Below are 17,489 nucleotides of genomic sequence, written 5' to 3'. Positions count from 1 at the left end.
CCGCCAGGGCAGCAAAACCAGTGTTACAAACCACAGTCTTGATCAATCTACCGCTATATATTTTAGTCCCTTACCATTTGTAAAATCTCTGCTTGCTGTCAGACAATGGTAATTCCCACTGTGTACATCCGGGGCTGAGGTCCGACTCTTGCAAAGTATTTCATGGTCGTTTCACCTTAGACACTATCTGTCAGGTTTTCAGTCGATGTTTCTATTCACTGACACTAAGCAGAGATCCTGACAATGGTGAGGAGTTGTACAATTGTGACGATTTATCCACCACTAAACCTAAATACGTTTTTGTACATTTTTCTTGTTGTCGTTGCTTCTTCCTCTTGTTTTGTAGTTCTGGCAGTTTGGAGAATGGATGGATGTGGTGGTGGACGATCGGCTGCCAACCAAAAACGGTGAACTTGTCTTTGTTCATTCTGCGGAAGGGACTGAATTTTGGAGCGCACTGATGGAGAAGGCCTATGCCAAGTAAGATCATAGACATTTATCCAATGCCCTCCTTCCCCTCTCCAGTCCATACATTAGAAGATCAACCTCCAGGGCCACCAGACGCCTCACCTTGCGGACCCCATCAATTACAGTTCCTTTACGTTTTGCAGTCCAGGCTCTTTTTTAAGGTCCATGGAATATACTATTGGACTCCAAAGCCCTCCATGTGTCATCCATTCTGGTTTTCACAGACCCGTACATGACAATGGTCGTGTGCATGTAGTGTTGTCCAGCCATGGTGGGACACGAGGTGTTGGATTTAGATGTGACTAGTTGTGTTTTCTATTGCAGGTTGAATGGATCTTATGAAGCTTTATCTGGCGGTGCCACCACCGAGGGCTTTGAAGATTTTACCGGAGGCCTGGCCGAGTGGTATGACCTGAAGAAGGCTCCGAACAATCTATTTAAGATCATACAGAAGGCGCTCCAGACCGGGTCTCTTCTAGGCTGCTCCATAGACGTGAGTGTGGTCTTGTCCTTGGTCTTCTTGGATGAAAGCGCTCACATAAGCATCGATGTAATAGAGTCACAGTATTCATATAAAAAGTAATATGGCTACCCCCCCTGTGTCTCCGGTAGTAATAATGCTCTCCCACTGTGTCCTTATTGGTGATAATGCCCCCAATAATAAGAATGTTCTCCCAGTGTGTCCCCATTACTAATAATGTGCTCAAAAGTACTAAGGCTCCCCAGCATGTCCCCATTAGTAACCGTGCCCCCGATAGTAATAATGCTCTGCCAATGTACCCCATTACTAACCATACTCCCAACTGTAACGCACCACATTACTTCATTCTCTAGGTAGCCAAGAACTAGAGCAATGGCGTTACCCACCTACTCTATAAGCATGGGGCTGGGACTAGAATGGATGAAATGTTTCTTCCTTGGAGCATGGTCGGCCATGTGTCTGATCACTAGATGTCTATAGTCGTGTATCACCATTCATACATCTGTATCTTCCAGATCACAAGCGCCGCTGAGACAGAAGCCATCACTTCCCAGAAGCTGGTGAAAGGCCATGCCTACTCTGTCACCGCCGCAGAAGAGGTGCGGGCTCTGACTTTGTTTATAGGAATATTTTACTGAATATTTTGCATTTATATTTCTAAAAAAAAATTATTTTACTGAACCAGGTAAACTACAGAGGCAGCCCGGAAAAACTTATCAGGATCCGAAATCCCTGGGGAGAGGTGGAGTGGACCGGAGCGTGGAGTGACAAGTGAGCACGGGCGAGATAATCGTATAATGATTCACCATATTGCTCGGCACCGATTACCATCACAGTGCAGGGACACTCTTAAAGGGGTTTTCTGGGACTTCTATATTGATGATCTAACCTCGGTACATGATTATTCAGGGGTCAATACCTGGGACTCCCAGCAGTGTTCAGGTGAGAGCTGCGACCTCTTCACTGAATATAAAGTACAGCGCCATACATTGCCTAGTGGCTGTGCTTGGTATTACAGCTTAGGGTCCGGTGTTGCTGTACCATGTAATCGATGAACATGATGTCATCAGCACAAGAACACATTACAGCCCTGCGGCCTCTTCACAAAGCTGGAGTGGACCCGCACCGATTATTGATGACCTACCTTAAGGATAAGTCATCAATATAGAAGTCCTGGAAAACCAGTCTAAAGATATTTGGTGGCATATCCACCTTATACTCCAGCCACATTCATATCTGCATTAAATATTCTGCTTGTGACTTGGAAACCATCAGCATTGCAGACCAGCTACAGTATACAGGTACAAACAGAAACCAATTGTGGGTTGCGAGGATATTCAGAGAACTACTGTATATGCAGAGAGCTCTGGGTGAGACTGGAGGATACAGTTTGTCATAAAGTAATAGAAGACTATTGTATGCATATATCATATGAGCGACCACTAACCAAATCTAGCGCTATAGGCAGCCTATGCGGGGCACTTTCCCTGAGCTTATGTCAGCAGTGTGGGGGCGGATCAGAGGGTACAGATATATATAAGTATATGGTCGTACAATATTTGAAGATTTCCCTCCATTATTTCATATCTAGTTCTAGCACATGGAATAACGTGGATCCAAGCGAAAGAGACCGACTGATCAAACGGTGCGACGACGGAGAATTTTGGTAGGTTTCCTTGTTTTATTAGTTGCAAAACACAACTGTAGGCAAGCTGGGAGTTGTAATTTTGCAATAGCCGGGGCGCCGCTATATGGAGACCGTATTCGATAAAATGGCTGCTTTCTTTCAAATATCTATCTTCACATTTTTAATACATATTTTGCATGTAAAATATATGGGATTTTAAGTTAATAGAGAAAAGTTCACATATTAGCCAGAGAAGACAAAACCACACAGACTGTAATACTTAATTTGCCCTGCGGGGGAGCTGTAGGGAAATGAATCGTTTCAGGTGATCTCTGGGGACAAGATACCCTTGATTAATTTACAATCAGGAAGCGCTTGTGACGAATAGGAGAACCCCTTTAAGATGCTGTAAAATTCTCAGCCAGTAAAAGAAAATTGCAGAGGGATGAAGTGTTTATTGAATTACAGGATTAAGGGAAAGTCTTCTCCATAGAATAGAATCCCCTCAGTACGTGTCCGCCCAGGTCTTGTTACTAGTGAGCCATACAAATTATTGTAAAGACCTGACTACTCTGCATAGAGCCGGCGGCCAGTCGTCTTCTGTTTCATAAAAAATAAAAGACAGTAAAACATAAAACCACTGGAGCTGAGTCACAGCGCCTCGCCCATGGAGCGCAGGAAACACTTTACATACTACACCGCCGGCACTACAGAGCGCTGCGCCGCTGGAGGGCACAGACTACGGGCTGGGTCACATCGATCAATCTTATAGAGGACAACGTGTGAAAACTACAAGTGTTACAAAGAGTAAAAGCAGCAAATTCTAATCACATAGAGGAGACGTAACATAGAAGATCTCTGCGTTGTCTCCGCCAGTGTCTGCCATTTATTTTGACATATAACATGACCTAGTTATCTAGTTAGTCATACTGCGCCACCGCTACGGCTCCAGACATGTCAGCAAGGTTTATTAGTAGTTTTATATCCTATATTATTACTTTTACTGTCTGATAACATATTTAGTTACATATTTTCCCCTGTAGGGGGGGCTGTAATACCAATCGCTGGCTGTACAAGGAACTGCAGTACTCTCTCTTATTCCAAGGGAATGGCTTACCAAAAGTTTTTGTGTGAATATTTTTTCAGACTTTTTGAGCATTCTCTTTATAATTTAAGTTTTATTGAATTTATTTAAAAAAAAATCCAAGTACTGGGTCCTGCAATTTTGCCTCTGGCAACTAAGCCTAATATTAGATTGACACTTGGCAATTCAATAGAAGGGTTTTTTTTTTGTAACAGTCACTACATTTATATCACAGACGGGCTTACACTAGACGATAACACCTCTATAGATAACACCACTGGCCCATCATTACATCACTATTGTAGATAGATGATGTCGTGTCTGGCTCCTAGTGAAATATTTGACTACACTGCATATAGTCCGCTGCGTGAACCTCGTCTTACAAGGAGCTTATTGCAATGATCTGGTTTTCTCTCCTTATCAGGATGTCTTTTGATGATTTCTTAAGACATTACTCGAGACTGGAAATCTGTAACCTCACCCCAGATACCCTGTCTTCAGACAAATACAAGAAGTGGAGCCTGGTCAAGATGGACGGCATGTGGAGGCGAGGCTCTACCGCTGGAGGATGCCGGAATTTTCCAGGTGACGCACAGGGGTCTCAAGTGTGGCCCTTTACTGCGGCCGAGGCCACACATCACCTTCTGTCTAGATCTGTTATTGCTATAAGGAAAGTCAGACCATGAATATGGCCGTATAGACAAGTCCTGTGTGTGTTTCCTAGTCGTGAAGCAACCCGGGCAGAGCTCTTTCCATAACCCTAACAGGGACATCCTCAGTGCACCCACAAATCTGCAGGACCCCCATGACAGTGACCCCCTTATAATGTCGGCAGCCATATCACCTTCAAAATAGGGAGCCATGGCTGCTGCCGCAAAAATATGTTATGTGGTGGCCACAGAAATACATAGATGGCAAGTGAGAAATCACATGTCTGAGGGATACAATATGGAAGCAGCAGGTTCTCCAAGCAGCACAGAGTATTTCAGGACAGGAGTGTGTCCACGTCTGGGTAGCTATAAACAGTCATGGTTTACACCCGCTTGCTTGTTTCGGTTTATAGACACATTCTGGATGAACCCGCAGTACCTGATAAAGCTGGATGAGGCAGATGATGATCCGGATGACGGGGAAGATGGCTGCACCTTCATTGTGGGCCTGATACAGAAGAACCGCAGGAAGGCCAGGAAGATGGGCGAGGACATGCACACCATTGGATTTGCAATCTATGAGGTAGGTCCACTAACACGCACACATCACCCAATCTTATCATAGTGATGATCTGTGTGCAGGATAGGTCACCATGGCAGGACCCAGGACCCCCACCGATCAGCTGTTCTCAGCGCCAAAACTATACAGTGTACAGAGCCGGAAACAGGTGCCTCGGTACACTCTGTAGTGTGCAGACCGGGTCACAACAGCTCAGCTCCTGTTCTAGTGAATGTTGCTCAAAATTTTACAACAATCAATAAAAAAATTGAGAAAAAATGAAAATAAATGTTTTTTTTTCCACCAGAAGAATTGAGGACATATGAGGACATATTCATTATTATGTCTTATCAATGGGTCGTTCACTTAGGATAACATCAATATCGAAGATAAAGTCCCCGCACCTGTAACTTATTCTGAAACATTAGACTGTATCATAGCCAAGTCCTGTTCTGGTATTCCACCCATGTCGCCGACCTTTGGGGTCCCTGTGGCCCAATCCATGCATCACTGATACTGACTGATAGCTATATCTGCAGACATTGGACTCTGTTTGACTTCCTTCTTAATGTCGTCTCCTTCTGTCCGCAGGTTCCCCCTCAGGTATGTACAGTGAGCTCCACTTACTTAGTTGATTTGTAATAAATTAGAAGGTAAGTCTATGATAATATAATTTCTGACAGCCAAATATAAAAGTTCTGCATTGCATGGTTGTAATATAATGCCTCTGCTGACCTTACTCTTGAGATGACTCTGCTGACCCCAATTTCTTATGAGAAGGACTCTGCTGACCCTGACCTCTTATGATAGAGATGACTCTATTGACTTCTAATAATGATGAGATGACTCTGTTACCTCTAATGATAATGAGAAGACTCTATTGATCTCTAATTATGCTGAGATGACTCTGCTGACCCTGACCTCTAATGATGATGAGATGACTCTGCTGCTTCTAATGATGATGAGATGACTTTATTGACCTCTAATGATGATGAGATGACTTTATGACTCTATTACCTCTAATGATGATAAAGTGATTCTATTGACCTCTAATGATAATGAGATGACTCTACTGACCTATCACATCAGAGGACTAACCTATTTGCTCCTGAAAGTGTCTCTTATTCTTCACCCCCATGACTCCATTTATAAAACGCTCCGGCCACTTGCTAACATTAAGGAGGACATGATGTCCAGTGTAACAACATCCAGTGAGCAAATTGTGTCTACAATGACTGCTGGCCCTAGAAGTGTATGGAGTGCTAGAGCCATTTGGTGGTCACATGACTGAGACATTTGCTGACCACATTGCACCTGCACCATTATTTTCCTACATAATTTTATAATTCTATAAAATGTGTTCCCCTTTAGCTACAAGGTCAGACCAATGTCCACCTGAGCAGAGACTTCTTCCTGAGGAACAAGGCGCGAGAACGATCGGACACGTTCATCAACCTGCGGGAAGTCCTCAATAGATTCCGCCTGCCCCCGGGCGAGTACCTCATCGTCCCTTCTACATTTGAGCCTCACAAAATAGGAGACTTCTGTCTTCGTGTATTTTCGGAAAAGAATGCAGAGACTCAGTAAGTGTCTTGTACCCCCATGTGATGACCTCCAAGAAGGCTGACAACGATTCCTCATGATTTCCTCATACACCTGCACACTCGGCTCGTACATGTGGTTCCAGTGGGGAGAGGGGACGGAGGTGATGCCAAATGCACAAAACAAGGGGGTCACGTATACTGAAATCCAACAGCCTGAACCTTCTGCATATGGGAGATTTGGGACACCCCCTATACATAACATCAGTGACCCCTGTGTACCTTAATGTTACTATTATATAATGTTGTATTATTATATAGTATTATTATCAGATGTGACCCTTCACGTCCTGCCTGGTGATCCCATTGATTTGGGTAGCCTAAGGATCACTATGGCGGGAGGCTTAGCTTTGTGCTATATAACATGGCACCAGTTTGATATCATGTGAAGGTTTTTATAATATATTTGTTCTTTTTATTGATTATTTTTTTCATCTTGATATTTCCAGGGTTGTTGATGATGACATTGAGGCCAACATTGATGAGGTGACTGACTATCCCGTATGGTAAAGAGCACTGGTCAGAGCATAGACATAGGCGGTGCCATCGGGGGCTTGTATATTGGCATCAGATACCAGCGAGACCCCTTATAAAAATCTACAACATTGCTGTATTAAAGCTCCCTGCAGCTCAGTTTCCATTGACTTCAATAGGAACTCAGCTGCGGCCCTTGACCACTTTACAGGGACCAAAGTTGAGCTGCTGCCCCTGGGACGGGTATGGGGTATTCGACCCCGCACTATATATAGTACAGACATAGACCCTGTACAGCTGACCTATGCAGGAGCCACTTGTCTGACCCTTCACCTATGAAATATTAATGGACTTTTTAAATTTATTAAAAATAATTTTTTAATCCTAAAGATTAAATTTTTTTTGTACACTTTGTATTAATAAAGTTTAAAAAAATTTCTGAAATAATTGCAGCAGCCAAAAATATTTAGGCAACTCAACAAATAAAGTTAGAACCTTTAACCCCTTAGTGATATCGGCAGGTTTAAATATTTAAAATAATAAGGTTTTTTTTTGCTAAAAATTGTTAAAAAAAGATAAAATTTGAAATCACTTTTCTCTAGATCAGAAATAAAAAGAAATAACATCAAACATTCGAGATATTCCGTATCCCCGCATTGAAAACACCCAAACTTAAAAATCTTTATCCCATACGGTGAATGACATAGAGGGAAAAGAAAATCTAAATGAAAAAAAAAAAAAAATTCTTAAATTTTGTATTTTTTTTGTTTCGCTGATTCCGAAAAAAAATTAAATAAAAAGTTATCGAAACGTCAGGCAATCCCTAAAACTCTACCAATAAAAAGTACAATTTGCCTCGCAGCTCCATATACTGAAATATATAAAAGGTACTGGTGTCGGAATACAGCAACTCAATTTTTTATATTTTTTTGGAATTTAAAATTTTTGTTAAAACACAACAAAAACAATATAAATTCGGTCTCATCGTAATGACCAGTGAACGATGCAAAAACAAAATCCATTAGAAAATGGCACAAATCAGTTTATTTAGAATTTTTTTTCCCAGTACATCCTATAGGACATTAGATACCATTACAAAGTACAATTTGTCTCACAAAAACTGAGCCCTCATACAGCTCTGTGACAGGAACACAAAAATGTTGTGGCTTTTAGAAGGCGGGGAATAAAAAGCAAAAATTTTTTAAAAAGTTTTAAAAATGACATTGGCGGGAAGGGGTTAAGCTACAAAATACACAAAAATGGCTATAAAGTGTCGCATGATTTGGGATCAGTATATTCCGGGTGCTAATGTTTTTGTATTTTTTTTTTTTAAGCCTGACCTTGATGAAGATCACATTGATCCCAATTTCAGAAGACTATTCCTGGCGCTGGCCGGAGAGGTGAGTACGGACATGGACAAGAGCAGGAGGTGCGAGAAGGGAGATCAGTCTAGACCTTATTCACACTCATCTGATTCGCTCAGTATTCTAAAGCTAAAATCAGGAGCCGAGAACAAAAAAACCCACAAATATTCCAAATATTTCCTGTGTTTGGTCCTGGCTTGGGCTTCAAAATACTGATGGAAAAAACTGACCTACGCCAAGACCCCACGGGCTGGAAATGCCGCGATAAAGCGCTGTGGTTTTTCCCGCAGCGCTTTGAACAGAAAGTTCGCAGCGTTTTCCTCCACGGACCTTCTGTTACAATTATATCTACGGGAAAGTCGCCGGCGTTTCTGTAGATATAATTGACATGCAACGATTTTTTTTACCCCAAAGTGCGCATGGGATTCGCAGGAATTCCATCCACTTTGCAAGTACTGTAAAATGGCGCGATTTTTACCGCGGTGTTTTCCCTGCAGCCAAATTGCGCCGTTTCTGGGCTGTGGGGCCTCGGCCCTAATCTGATGTGTATGAATGAGGCCTACAGGACACGCTGGAGGACTGGTTACATTATAGCAGCAAATCGTGGACATAAAGGAATGATAAGTGGATGCTGGGCGGTATACAGCACTGCGTACGCTATACGTGACCTCAGACCTGAGGACCCCTTTAAATGTGATGTCTGTGAAACCAAAAACTAGCAATTTTGTGAATAATCTGCATTCCAATTATCCTTCCGTTTGGCAGATGTATCTCCTATGGAGGATAATGTGTCTCCATGGTTACAGACTACAAACACCCGGTGCAGTCTGAGCCCACAGTCCTGTTCTGTACTTGTAGGGTTTGTGTAGGATCGGTCGCACCGTCTGGTTTAAAAGGGTTTTCTGGGTCTGATAAAAAAAAAAGTTAAATAATTGTGTCATGAAATTTCTAATATTCTAAATATTTCATTTCTTCTCCATTTTCTGTAAAAAAGAATTGATACCCGAAGATTCTAGAACTTTCCATTACACAATGAGTAAAGGGGGTCTATGAACTCCAAAAGGTCTCCCATCTGACACTACTCTGTAGCAGGCTTTGATAGGATCAGAAACGTACCTGTGAGACCACAGACTGATACCTCTTTTTCTAAATATACAAAGCACCTTCCAAGTGCACTGGAGGCGGAGCCTCGTTTGCTTAGAGATCAACGACTGAGGAGGTGGTTAAAACTATCAATCATAGCTAAAGGGTTAACATTGTTGGGCACCAATTCCAGGGGGAGGCAGAAGACGTGCGGCTGTCTGTAGCCAAATGTGGCATATTAAGCCCGCCCCCAGTGCACTTGCAGAATGATATATAGGCATGTCCACATAAAGATAAATATCTCTGCGTTACTTCTTCCGCTTGTGGTCACACAGGAATGTCTCTGCTCCTATTAAAGGCTCTGACAAAGCAGTGTTACTGGGTGGGAGACCTTCTAGAACTGGGAAAGCCCCTTTAAACTTTATTTACAATGCTGTGCAAAAGTTTTAGGCAGACGTGGGAAATAATGCCGTGTAGTAAGAATGTTTTCAGAAATAGAAGGGTTAATAGTTTTTGTTGTCCATTCACAAAATAAGGTGAAATGTAAATCCCATCAATATTCAGGGTGACCTTTGCCCTTTGCCAGTTCTTCTCGGTACTTGCAGACAGTTTTTGGCAGAACCGGGCAGGGAGGTTGTTCCCGCCGCCATCTTGGAGAACTAAGCACAGATCTTGTGTGGATGTAGCCTTGCTCCAATCCGTCTGTCTGCTTATGTCGCCCCAGACGGACTGGATGATGATGAGATCAGGGCTATATCTGGGGGGGCCATGGTCATCACTTCCAGGACTCCTAATCCAAAGGGCAAAGGTCAAACCTAATATTGATGGGATTTACCGTCATATTAGTAATTGATGAAAAGAAACTATTAACCCTTCTATGTCATTTCACGGCTTTGCAAAACTCCCTTCACTTTGAGCCCCTGCGAAAAGAACATTACAAACATTTGTCCTTTCCCATACCTGCCTAAAACTTTTGCTTAGCTCTGTATGTACACATTAACGTTGCTGTCAGCCATGAATGTATAGATGGTTTGGTCCATTACTAATCCCCATCATCAGGACATGTTCTGTATCATTCTGCGACTAATCTCCTCATTCTGGATTTATTCTGCATCGCCGTAGACCCCCGCAGAGGTATGACTAACATGGTGTGCACTTCTCCGCCTCCCCGCCCTGCCCTGAGCTGCTGTTTCTTATCCAGGGCTGCAGTAATCTGTCCCTGCCAGCAGAGGGGGCTGTAGAGAATACCCTGGCACTTGCTATAAGAATCCTCTAACGTCATATCCTTAACTTGTGCCTCTTCTTGCATGTGCTGTGGGCTCTGACCTAGCATGTCTGCTGTGAGATCTGCTGAAATATTTCCTGGAACATGCATTGCAAGATATATGGAACGAATCTGCACCCTGAGATATAGATCATATATGTATATAGGTGTATATGTATATGACGTGTGTGTGTGTGCGTGTATATCTCATTCATGGGCATAGATAACTGATGAAAGGTCAGAATTGTATCGGTTACATCATAGGAATCCGGTTGCTGAATCCACTACTAGAGGGAGCTCAATATGCAGCTAGCATTGACTTCAATGGGAACTGTTTAAATCTGGTGGTGGCCGCTGGATATTAACTCATTATTACCAGAATACTATAGAGATGTATCAGAAACTGTGTCAGACTCTCAGCAATCCTACAATCAGCTGATTGAGATGGCCTTAAAGGGAACCTGTCACCAGACCAGCATATCACCCCAGCCCTGCAGATAGATAGGTTAGTGTCACCAGACCCAGCATATCACCCCAGCCCTGCAGATAGATAGGTTACTGTCACCAGAACCAGCATATCACCCCAGCCCTGCAGATAGATAGGTTAGTGTCACCAGAACCAGTATATCACCCCAGCCCTGCAGATAGATAGGTTAGTGTCACCAGAACCAGCATATCACCCCAGCCCTGCAGATAGATAGGTTGATATGCTGATTTGGGTGACCGTCCCTATAAGGGCCATGTCTTTCCCTTGTATTGTATGAACACGGGCTGCAGGGTAACGTCTATCACATACTAACTTACCGTCTTCTCTCCCCAGGACGCTGAGATTTCAGCTTTTGAGCTTTACAATATTCTTCAGAAAGTGATTTCTAAACGTAAGTTTCTTGTGTTCTCATAGTACATTTTATTGCATTCACCTTCCCCAAAGATACCTGACCCTGTACCCATTGCCTGAGACAGTGACCATACAGAGTATCCCCCCTTCCCCATGGTTGTCTGACTGGGAACGTGTATGAGAAGGTCACACTGCTCAGAGCGCCCCCACAGGCAGAGGCTAGTCAGAGTGCAGCTTCCATGGCCTGTCACCAGTCATTTTGTTGAATAACTTTTACCCAAAATTTCCTGAGTGTGGCCCTGTAGACAGTGACCATTCAGGGTGCCCCCCATAGATACATGACTAATCAGGATACCCTCAACAAGTGTATGACAAGTCAGGGATCCCCATCTATTGAGAGAGACCAGTTAGGGTTCCCCCCTCAGAGACGTGCGATCACTCAAGGTGTCCCATCCTATATGTGTTGGGTGGTCAGGGCGCCCCTTCCTGAATGTGTGACCAGTGAACCTTCTCCCCTTGCAGACGTCTTCTTACACTTCCCTTTGTGTCTCTTTAGAGCCGGACATCAAGTCTGACGGCTTCAGCCTGGAAACCTGCAGGACCATTGTCGATCTCCTGGACGTATCCTCCATTATTACCACACATTATCACATACACCAGGACCCAGGGTGGCAGCAGCCTCTGCACCCCACCATACCTGCACCCCCAATACACAGATTGTTATATTAAAGGGGTCCTTAGGATAGCTCATCAATATGATGGGGGTGGGGGGACACCTGGGATCCCTGCCAATCTGTTGCTTGAAGAGGCTGCGGTACATGTTACAGCATCACTTTTGTCTCATTCAAGAGAATGGGGCTGAGTCACAATACCAAGCTCAGCCACAACAGAACATATGGCGCTGTGCTTGGTATCCAGTGAAGAGGCCGTAGAGCTCACCCCAATATTACAAGCTCTTCAACCAGTTGATCTGTGATGGTCCCAGGTGTCAGACCCCACCAATCGCAGAGGACCCTTCCTAGGAATAATCCATCAATATAGAAGTCCTGTCTGGGAAAAATGCAAATATATTAATATATCGAAATGGTGAAAATTACTGGTTTTAGGGATTTTTTTCCTTAATTTGTTCTATTGTTCCAGTCTGATGGAAGCGGAAAACTGGGACTGAAAGAATTTAATATTTTATGGTCAAAATTAATAAAATATCAGGTAAGTTCCTATAGATTGCTGCGCGCTGTGGGCCCAGGACATGTAATACAATAGTAGGAGCGCAGCAAAAACGTAGAAATTAACCCTTGAAAATCTGCGATCAGCCACGTACAACTCGGGAACCTTGAAAATAAATCATATTAAGATATGTAAAAGTGCTGTTCTGTTGCCATCTAGTGGCAATTTATGGATATGACAGCTGCATATTAAAAGACAGTCAGTTGTAAGTTGCTGCTCTGCTGCCATCTAGTGGTTTCTTATGACATCTACATATGCTTTGTGTACCAGCAAATTTATAAGGCCATCGATGCAGATCGCTCAGGAACAATGAATGCCTACGAGATGAGGAAAGCTCTAGAAGAAGCAGGTTAGTAAGATTTATACAAGGGAAGTATGTCTGTAAAATGCCTTTATTAAGTGTGTATGTGAATATGATCTGTAGGGAAGATCTTGAGACTTTTTAAGGCTCTTTAGACTTTAGCAGCTATTTGTAATTCAAAAGCAAGGGTTCAGCACACAGGGAAGTTGTGGAAACCTGCTAGGAGGATCGCTACTCTCTGATGGGAAGATGGTCATATGTATTCATTCAACTCTATATGGTTGCTTTGGATTGACATAAGTTGAATACAGTGGTGAAGCAGGAAGACCTCAGCTTCCTGCTCCACCATTCAGGCCACTAATGACTTCTGAGGCTTGGTGCAGACCTGCTGCATACAGCGAGAGACAAGTGGAAGAGATCTTTGTGTGAATGAGGCTTGATAAGTATTAATGTTCTGTTCACATTTATATGCTGCAACTATTATTTGGGGTCACTGACAAACAGTATTAAGTCTGGGCGTCACTAGGGAGCATTATAAAGTGTGTAGGAAACGAGAACTCTTGGGGAGCATTATACTGTGTGCTGGACAATTGGGGAGCATTATACTGTGTGCTGGGCAATTGGGGAGCATTATACTGTGTGCTGGGCAATTGGGGAGCATTATACTGTGTGGTGGACAATTGGGGAGCATTATACTGTGTGCTGGGCCTCTGGGGAGCATTATACTGTGTGCTGGGCAATTGGGGAGCATTATACTGTGTGCTGGGCAATTGGGGAGCATTATACTGTGTGGTGGGCCTCTGGGGAGCATTATACTGTGTGGTGGACAATTGGGGAGCGTTATACTGTGTGCTGGGCAATTGGGGAGCGTTATACTGTGTGCTGGACAATTGGGGAGCGTTATACTGTGTGCTGGGCAATTGGGGAGCGTTATACTGTGTGCTGGGCAATTGGGGAGCGTTATACTGTGTGCTGGGCCTCTGGGGAGCGTTATACTGTGTGCTGGGCCTCTGGGGAGCGTTATACTGTGTGCTGGGCCTCTGGGGAGCGTTATACTGTGTGCTGGGCCTCTGGGGAGCGTTATACTGTGTGCTGGGCCTCTGGGGAGCGTTATACTGTGTGCTGGGCCTCTGGGGAGCGTTATACTGTGTGCTGGGCCTCTGGGGAGCATTATACTGTGTGCTGGGCCTCTGGGGAGCATTATACTGTGTGCTGGGCCTCTGGGGGGCATTATATTGTGTGCTAGGCCTCTGGGGAGCATTATACTGTGTGCTGGACAATTGGGGAGCATTATACTGTGTGCTGGGCCTCTGGGGAGCATTATACTGTGTGCTGGGCCTCTGGGGAGCATTATACTGTGTGCTGGGCCTCTGGGGAGCGTTATACTGTGTGCTGGGCCTCTGGGGGGCATTATATTGTGTGCTAGGCCTCTGGGGAGCATTATACTGTGTGCTGGACAATTGGGGAGCATTATACTGTGTGCTGGGCCTCTGGGGAGCATTATACTGTGTGCTGGGCAATTGAGGAGCATTATACTGTGTGCTGGGCAATTGGGGAGCGTTATACTGTGTGCTGGGCAATTGGGGAGCGTTATACTGTGTGCTGGGCAATTGGGGAGCGTTATACTGTGTGCTGGGCCTCTGGGGAGCATTATACTGTGTGCTGGGCAATTGGGGAGCGTTATACTGTGTGCTGGGCAATTGGGGAGCGTTATACTGTGTGCTGGGCCTCTGGGGAGCATTATACTGTGTGCTGGGCAATTGGGGAGCGTTATACTGTGTGCTGGGCAATTGGGGAGCGTTATACTGTGTGCTGGGCCTCTGGGGAGCATTATACCGTGTGCTGGGCCTCTGGGGGGCATTATATTGTGTGCTGGGCCTCTGGGGAGCATTATACTGTGTGCTGGGCCTCTGGGGAGCATTATACTGTGTGCTGGGCCTCTGGGGAGCATTATACTGTGTGCTGGGCCTCTGGGGGGCATTATATTGTGTGCTGGACAATTGGGGAGCATTATACTGTGTGCTGGGCCTCTGGGGAGCATTATACTGTGTGCTGGGCAATTGGGGAGCATTATACTGTGTGGTGGACAATTGGGGAGCATTATACTGTGTGCTGGGCAATTGGGGAGCGTTATACTGTGTGCTGGGCCTCTGGGGAGCATTATACTGTGTGCTGGGCAATTGGGGAGCGTTATACTGTGTGCTGGGCAATTGGGGAGCGTTATACTGTGTGCTGGGCCTCTGGGGAGCATTATACTGTGTGCTGGGCCTCTGGGGGGCATTATATTGTGTGCTGGGCCTCTGGGGAGCATTATACTGTGTGCTGGGCCTCTGGGGAGCATTATACTGTGTGCTAGGCAATTGGGGAGCATTATACTGTGTGCTGGGCAATTGGGGAGCGTTATACTGTGTGCTGGGCCTATGGGGAGCAATATACTGTGTGCTGGGCCTCTGGGGGGCATTATATTGTGTGCTGGGCCTCTGGGGAGCATTATACTGTGTGCTGGGCAATTGGGGAGCATTATACTGTGTGCTGGGCCTCTGCGGAGCATTATACTGTGTGTTGGACAATTGGGGAGCATTATACTGTGTGCTGGGCCTCTGGGGAGCATTATACTGTGTGGCGGCGAGTATTATACCGTTTTGGACCATCCCAGTGAGCTGTTGTTCTTGTGTTTGCAGGGTTTAAGCTGAATTCGCAGTTACACCAGATGCTTGTGGCGCGCTACTCTGACGACAATCTCGGCATTGATTTCGACAACTTTGTGCGGTGTCTACTACGGCTGGAGATCATGTTTAGTAAGTGCCCGGTCACACACGATGAGCACCGCCACGGCAGGTAATCTATGGCTAGTCAGCTGCTGTGGTACTACTAGCCCCAGCATGCCCTGCCATATAGAAACCTTGTGGCGTATAATCTACCACATCCGTGTCCATGTTATCAGCCTCGTGTTGATTTTGCTTTCCACCTGCAGAAATCTTCAAGCAAATGGACACAGATAAGAGCGGCGTGGTGTCCCTGTCGGCGACCTCAGTGAGTAGAACTACAGGAACCATCAGAAATTGTTGCAGTGGGTAACACCATTGTCAGGTCACAGCTATAGGGGTAGGTAATGGCTCCTATAGGCCCCGGGGCCCTTGCTATAGATGCCACATGGTTTATGGGGACCGGTTACAGATTTGGTATGGGAACATCTGCCCCAATACTATGGACATTGCCCGCCAGGCCCATCCCCTTATTACTACACAATGCCAGGCCGGCCCCCTAGAGGCGCTAGTGTTTATAGCCATGGGGCAATAAAACTATTAACCCTTTTATTAACCAGGCTGATGTTTTTGCTTTTATTCCAGTGGATGACGTTCACTATAATGTGAGGAGACCGGACGCTAATGCACGAAATAGACAACCTACTGTGGACGATTGTGTCATGTGACCCATGAGGTCACGGTAGCCATTTTTATATTTCACTGTTATCTGACGGGTCGCTTATATTGTAGTTTTTCTAATTCTTCGGAGTTCTATAACATGGGTGCCTTTTAGGGAAACTCTGGTCTTAAAATCTTCTTACTCTTAAAGGGGTGGTCTAGGATTAGAGATAAATAAGTCTGGTTGATTATTCCTTAGACACAGCGCCGCTCATAGCCTGTGCCTGGTATTGTAAGTAATCCCCTTGAAAGTAAATGCTGCAATACCAGACACAACCATTAGACAGGAGTGGCGCTGTTTGTGATTTATGATCACAGCATTTCATTTAAACCCAGACAAGCCGTCCTCTCCCGCCAACGGGAGCCTTCATGGGGAGAATGCTGGTATACAGGTCAGTAACCTCAGAGCTGCGGTGTCGTTACTATGTGCCTGGAATCACCTGATTGCCTTCTACCGACATGCCTTGAAGTTCCTTCTTATCCTTTCTCCTATAAATAAAGATGCACGGAGGGGATTAAATTCCAAGTGCCACTTCCTGCACAAAGCAAAGACCGCCATGTTGCATCAGTCGCCATCCATTAGTATCCATATAGGCACTAGGGCATAATCTCCACAATAGGAGCTATCGGCCACAATGTCGTCAACTGACAATCATCACAGGTCGCTACACTTGGATTTATATTATAGATAAGTAATGAGTCAGCGCCCCCTAATGGTGACGACTATAAGGGGGAGTTCACACGGAGTAATGTGCCGCATGATGTGGCACGTATACGTCGCGTGAGATTTTCAGCGCCGTATAAACTCCTATTGAGTTCAATGGGAGCCGGGATTGTATACGCGGCGCTATTTTATGGCCGTGATTTTGCGGCCGCGAAATAGCGCCGCATATACGATCCCGGCTCCCATTGAAATCAATGGGAGCGTATATGGCGCTCAAAATCTCACACGACGTATACGTGCCACATCACGCGGCACATTACTTCGTATGAACTCCCCCTAAGGGCTGTTACCTATTTATTCGCTTCAGTCTTTACCTCCG

At 44.9% G+C, this 17,489-nt stretch overlaps 1 protein-coding gene across 1 annotated transcript in view; it reads left to right on the top strand.

Moving 5' to 3' along the window:
* Nucleotides 1–17,264, top strand: part of LOC142197119 (calpain-2 catalytic subunit-like) — a 30,796-nt gene extending 13,532 nt beyond the window's left edge. Inside the window, exons 4-21 of the mRNA XM_075267188.1 lie at nt 347–480; nt 793–961; nt 1,465–1,548; nt 1,635–1,720; nt 2,541–2,615; nt 4,085–4,245; nt 4,724–4,893; nt 5,461–5,472; nt 6,241–6,452; nt 6,920–6,956; nt 8,279–8,344; nt 11,476–11,533; nt 12,050–12,114; nt 12,634–12,702; nt 12,991–13,069; nt 15,703–15,819; nt 15,996–16,054; nt 16,372–17,264. Of these exons, the coding sequence (XP_075123289.1) occupies nt 347–480; nt 793–961; nt 1,465–1,548; nt 1,635–1,720; nt 2,541–2,615; nt 4,085–4,245; nt 4,724–4,893; nt 5,461–5,472; nt 6,241–6,452; nt 6,920–6,956; nt 8,279–8,344; nt 11,476–11,533; nt 12,050–12,114; nt 12,634–12,702; nt 12,991–13,069; nt 15,703–15,819; nt 15,996–16,054; nt 16,372–16,395 (1,677 nt within the window). The 3' untranslated portion in view covers nt 16,396–17,264. The remainder of the gene's footprint in view (nt 1–346; nt 481–792; nt 962–1,464; nt 1,549–1,634; nt 1,721–2,540; nt 2,616–4,084; nt 4,246–4,723; nt 4,894–5,460; nt 5,473–6,240; nt 6,453–6,919; nt 6,957–8,278; nt 8,345–11,475; nt 11,534–12,049; nt 12,115–12,633; nt 12,703–12,990; nt 13,070–15,702; nt 15,820–15,995; nt 16,055–16,371) is intronic.
* The last annotated feature ends 225 nt before the right edge of the window (nt 17,265–17,489 follow it).

Source organism: Leptodactylus fuscus, chromosome 3 (assembly GCF_031893055.1).
Source record: "Leptodactylus fuscus isolate aLepFus1 chromosome 3, aLepFus1.hap2, whole genome shotgun sequence".
Classification (NCBI taxonomy): Eukaryota; Metazoa; Chordata; class Amphibia; order Anura; family Leptodactylidae; genus Leptodactylus; species Leptodactylus fuscus.
Note: the sequence above shows the minus strand (reverse complement) of the source record. Positions and strands in the feature narration are given on the sequence as shown.